General features: G+C 37.2%; 1 protein-coding gene across 1 annotated transcript; it reads right to left on the bottom strand.

Annotated features, from left to right (window-relative positions):
* On the bottom strand, positions 1-2,029 carry LOC143531335 (epi-neemfruitin B 7-O-acetyltransferse L7AT-like). The gene is made up of 3 exons (XM_077026656.1): positions 1,664-2,029; positions 1,085-1,544; positions 1-991 (listed from the first exon to the last, which is right to left on the bottom strand). The coding sequence occupies exons 1-3, from the start codon at positions 1,870-1,872 to the stop codon at positions 80-82; spliced, it is 1,581 nt and encodes a 526-aa protein (XP_076882771.1). The 5' UTR covers positions 1,873-2,029; the 3' UTR covers positions 1-79.
* Positions 2,030-5,299: the final 3,270 nt, after the last annotated feature.

Raw genomic sequence — 5,299 nt, forward strand, 5'->3', positions numbered from 1 at the left:
ATTACATAATCTGCTGAAACTACAAAGCATAGAAAATCAATCTTTCGGAAATAAAAAGAAAATATGCAAGTCCTGTTACTTAACGAATAAACACAAGAGGGCTAGGATTAACAATGGCATAGGACAGAAGCTCTGGATCACATTCGAATATCTCCATTTCATCTGGAGCGAGTGTGACTATCGCTTCAACACCACCACCCTTCAGCGTGTCATTCAAAGTTAAAAACCTGGCGAATCCTGCATTCATCATATAAAACCATATCGGCTTTCCCCATCCAAAATCCAACTCGTATACTCCACTATTCAACAAGCTCGTAGAAAACACAAAGTCTCCCTCGCCTATCATATCCGCCAGTTGGTTTATTTTCCGCAATATTACATTAAATGTTTCATGCCCATTCTCCCCTTTCAGGGACTCGATGAAGTCAGAGTTTAATTTTGCTATTGATTCTCTAACTTCACCCATCATGGTTGGCAAATCTAGGTGCTCGCTAGGAAAGCAGATTGCACCAGCCGCATCAACAAGGTTTCCGATGGATTCTTTTGGAAAAGGAGGCGATGCCCTTGTCCGGAGATTCACCATTGACAATAAAGCATGAGGTGACTGTGGACCAAATGGTCTTACCTTTGATGCTGCATTGGCAGCAGTTTTCCATATTAAAGCACTTATGGCCTCCGTCCGAGTTGGTGGATTTGCTGAGCTGGCGCTGGCAACTGGTTGTGCCTTGAGCAAAGCCAAAGCCGTGGAATCAAACACAAATCTTTTTGTGCTTAGCCTTTTGGTAGTCCGTAGCTTTGAAGGCACCGAGTATTCTAAGTGAGGGTTGGTAGGAAAGATCTTAGAAGCAACAAAACTTGGTGAAACAATTTGTGGTGAGCCTCTAGCTGCGGCTGCCCATGCGTTCATAAACATGAAATAGATGTGTCCATCGAAGATCTTGTGTGACACGCTCGTTGAAAGCCCGATCCCACCACACTTGAAAATGTTCACCTGGCAAACATATATTCAAGACTCAAATCTTAATCAACATGGTGTATATATACATATATATATAGCACTTTCTAGGATACCATTATAATTTACCTGAATACCTAGAAGGCAATTTCCTTTCAAAGATTCTATGGAGAAGAAGCTTTCGGGTATCAACCCTCTCACTCTTTCATCATCTGGATGATCAAGAAAATCTTGGAGTGTCTCGTTGACTCGAGCCTCAGTATAAGAGATTCCTTCATCGTTACACTCGATTCGTAAGTTGTCCTTAACTTTTCCAGCAACAGGATAGAATCTTGTTAAAATCTTAGACAAGGCTTCTTTAAGATGTTTTGATCTTTTGGTTAAAACATCCGTAACACTAGCCTTGTCGGTATTAGGAAGAAATAAAATTAAAGGCGTATAGATATCGTACATATATTGGTCTATAATACAAAAGTTGTAGGTTCTTAGATGTTCGGGAGTCGGAGAAGATGGTTTGATGGTCTCTCTTGATATTATCTCAATATCTACCTTCTTAACTTCATTTTGAATCTTTTTACCATCTTGAAACCTGAAATGATAATAAAAATCTAAAATTCATAACCTATGCATGATAATTGAGATACATGTTTTAAACTAGTTTATATAATTATGTTCGGACAACAAAGTAATCCAGGTTGGCCTTTTAACCTTTGTGATGATTCAGTAGCATTTAGGACTGTGGAAGTGCTATAAAAGTGACCAGAATATAATGACAAGGAGTGCATTTGATCATGTTTTGACCACGCTAATGCGTTGGAAGCACCGAAAACATGACGACTAGAACCTCTATGAATACGACAGCGTTGAGAATTGAGGAACCGTTGGGTTGCTTTGCGTGCTGCGGTCAACCACTTCATTATTGAATAAGGATGATCTGTTTCACATAACAATGCTTTTTATAAAGGATATACCAAGCTGCTGTTTTTTGACTTCTGTCATAAATAATTATGTTGTTTAGCATTATGATTTTGTTTGATTAGGCATAGCATCCACTTTTCTTGCAAAACTTAAACAATGTATTGATCACTTATTATAAGTACCATGTAGTTCACACATGTTTGCTTTAATTATACATATAAACATGTGTCCAACTGCATCATATGCATAATTAATAATCAATACATTGTTTAAATTTGTCACCTAATATAACTACCCGCACTAATGAAATATGCATATGCTTTCATCATCCTTATCGCACAACTTATTAATTTATATTTGTAGTTTTGTTGCAGATAAGTTGTGTTTAATAAAATACAAATGCTAATAGAACAACAAAATATGCTCTAATTATGTTTTCAAACGTTTGCCAAGAATATGTTTACATCAATAGTTCCTTTGTTTGTTAAATAAATTCTGCTTACATGAAAGAAAAGTTGGTAAAATCTGTCTTTGTAGCTAGACAACCTCTACTTTGTTTTTGCTAATGTATTTGCTTAATGTTGAATATTCAGAAGATGTGAACTTTTGGTTGAATGTCTGCTTGCATTAGCTGGGAGTTTAAGGTGCTAATGTTTTTGTTCTATATGACGGTTTGTTTTGTCCTTTGTGTCATATATTGTTTATAGAACTGTTGAAACATAAATTCTGAACCAACATTAGTGTTAGCTGTTAAATGTTAATGAAAAAATAAAAATAAACTTCTATACTGGGATGACAGTGAAACCCGAACTCGATGAGAACACTTGAAACCCGACAAAACTGGGACTCTTGTATATATTTTTAGTTGTAGGGAAAGATTTTAAATGAATGTGCACTTAAAAGGATGAATGAAGTTGCAATGGAATTTTTTTAGAGTAAATAGCATGCTACTTTTTTGGTTGAATTGTTTTTTCCTTTGTGGAATTTTGGAGAAATACTTCTTGTCAAAACTTGTTTATGACAATTATATGAGACATTTTATGGTAATCATTGTTTATAATCGATGAGTTATATTTTGTCAAAACCAGATAGTAACTCAACGGGTATTTTGTCAAAACCCGATGGTATTCCTGAAACCCGACGAGTAATTATCTAATAAATACCCGACATGTTTGAAACAGACTTTAAAAATGAGGTATGAGTTTGGAAATACCGAAACCGTTGCCATCCCAACTTCCATAAAAATAAAGCAGACTAAGTTTTACAAACTAATAAATGCACAATGTTTGTTAACCATGGCATAGAATAGCGTTTGGGCTTTCTTTTAACATGTTATGAACTGGACCGAACTCAACCATCCTAATCATGCAAGTTGCAACACATTCATATAGCCCAATCAAATGGCCCAACAAACTAAACCCTCAATGCGTGATATAAGCTAGATAGACGAGAGTAGAGGTTATGAGAAAATTGATCAGTGTTCATGTTCTTTGTAATCCCTTTCACTAAATCAGTAGATACAAGTTGCTTATCTATATATTTTGGTTATGTTAGGATCAAATCGCTTCATTGGTGCTTTCGTTGAACCTTAGCATAGATGGCTTTGGAAGAAATAGGAACATCCACGATTACCTCGTTTTACTAGTTCAAATCCCGACATATGGATCTCTCAAATTGAACGATATTTTCTACACCCTATGTCATTGAATCATTTGATGATGAAATGGTTCAATGGTTGGCATCAAAGTTCAGACTTAATTACCAGGAATGATTTCACTAGTGCAATGATCACTCAACTCCATGGTAATTCTGCCGATCCAATTGCCATTGAGGCATGCTTGATTTACCAAACCCAAGTTGTTATTGATCCAAATCAGGAACCAGATCTAACTAATTCCAAGTTTGATGATGCTAATTCCATAGTCGCTCCTTTGTTTACATCTGGTCCGACTAGCTATGTTACTATTGTACTCCATGTGTTTGATGAAATGCCATATACTATTGCAATTGAAATTGAAAGTGGTGACAATTAAACCACAAGAGGAGAGAGAGAAAGTGGATCATTATGTTGTTCTCCTTAAGTTTAAGACAATGACTCAACCTCACGAACTGGACTCCACAACAGTTAAGTTTGTAACCCCTTGTTCATATTGTATTAATTTTTAATGGGATATTGGTTTTTAATACTCATAACTTTCTCTTATTGGTAGATAACACTCTCAACTTTTAATTTGTCACCCACCACTCCCAACTTTCACTCTATTTTCCTGTACCACTCCCCGTCTAAATGAACACTAACCTCGTTAAAGTTTTGGTCTAAAAATGTCATTCAAATCAACCCTAGATCAAGCATCACCACTCCATCCTCATCTATTACCACCACCACTACACCTCTGGTTCAACACAAACCCATCTACACCATATCGATTCGAAGTAATCCTTTACTCGCCGGAAAACGAGTTGCGGGTTTCCAGCGAACACCATATCCATCATTTCACCGCCCACCGCCTCAAAACCGCAACCCCCGCCCCCGCACCCACCAGTGTGTCACCCAACCACCTTCCAGGATCGCCTGCGTGCCGGAAAAACGAGTTGCATGTTTCCGGCGAGCACCATCTTCATCATATCTCCACCGGTGCACAATCTTCATGATCTCCATCACCTTTTTACACCTATGAACCATCTCCATTTTCTGAAAGACAAGATAGCCGGAAAACTCAAATTCGCCGGAAAATATGAGGTCGCCGGAAATGAAGGTTGTTGAGGTTGTACAATTACCACAGTCCCCGTCTTGTCGTTGTATTGGGAGTTCGTCGAAGAACAGGGAAGCCAGACCAGATCGTCACCGGAAAACATGACAGACCATATTTCTCCCTCTCATCGACTTTCTCTTTCTTTGATTGGCAATCTCTTTCTCTCTCTGGTAGCTCATGTGTGTTAAAAATAAAATTTCTGTTTTACCCCCTCAACTAATTTGAATGGCATTTTTAGTCTAAAACGTTAACGAGGTTAGTGTTCATTTAGATGGGGAGTGGTATAAGAAAATATGGTGAAAGTTGGGAGTGGTAGGCGACAAATCGAAACTTGAGAGTGTTATCTACCAGTGAGGGAAAGTTAGGAGTATTAAAGACCAATATCCCATTTTTAATTGAATAATTATAATACAATTATCAGATTTGAAATAAATCACACAAAATAAACACATTTGATTCATGTGTGGCTCTTATTGGTTATTTGAGTTCTTACAACTAGACATAAGTTATATGTGGACCTCATTTTGTTTATTGCATAGTGGGTCATTACACAAGGCAATGGCATTTTTGTTTTTCATCACAAGCTTAACAGAAATATCACATTGTGAAGAAAGCATAGAGTGGCTGGAAAAAAAAACTATACTAATGGACTAAATGAAGAGGTAGGTCCCAG

Source organism: Bidens hawaiensis, unplaced genomic scaffold (genome assembly GCF_021521415.1).
Source record: "Bidens hawaiensis isolate Kalapana, Puna unplaced genomic scaffold, B.hawaiensis_p1.1 tig00009159_1, whole genome shotgun sequence".
NCBI lineage: Eukaryota > Viridiplantae > Streptophyta > Magnoliopsida > Asterales > Asteraceae > Bidens > Bidens hawaiensis.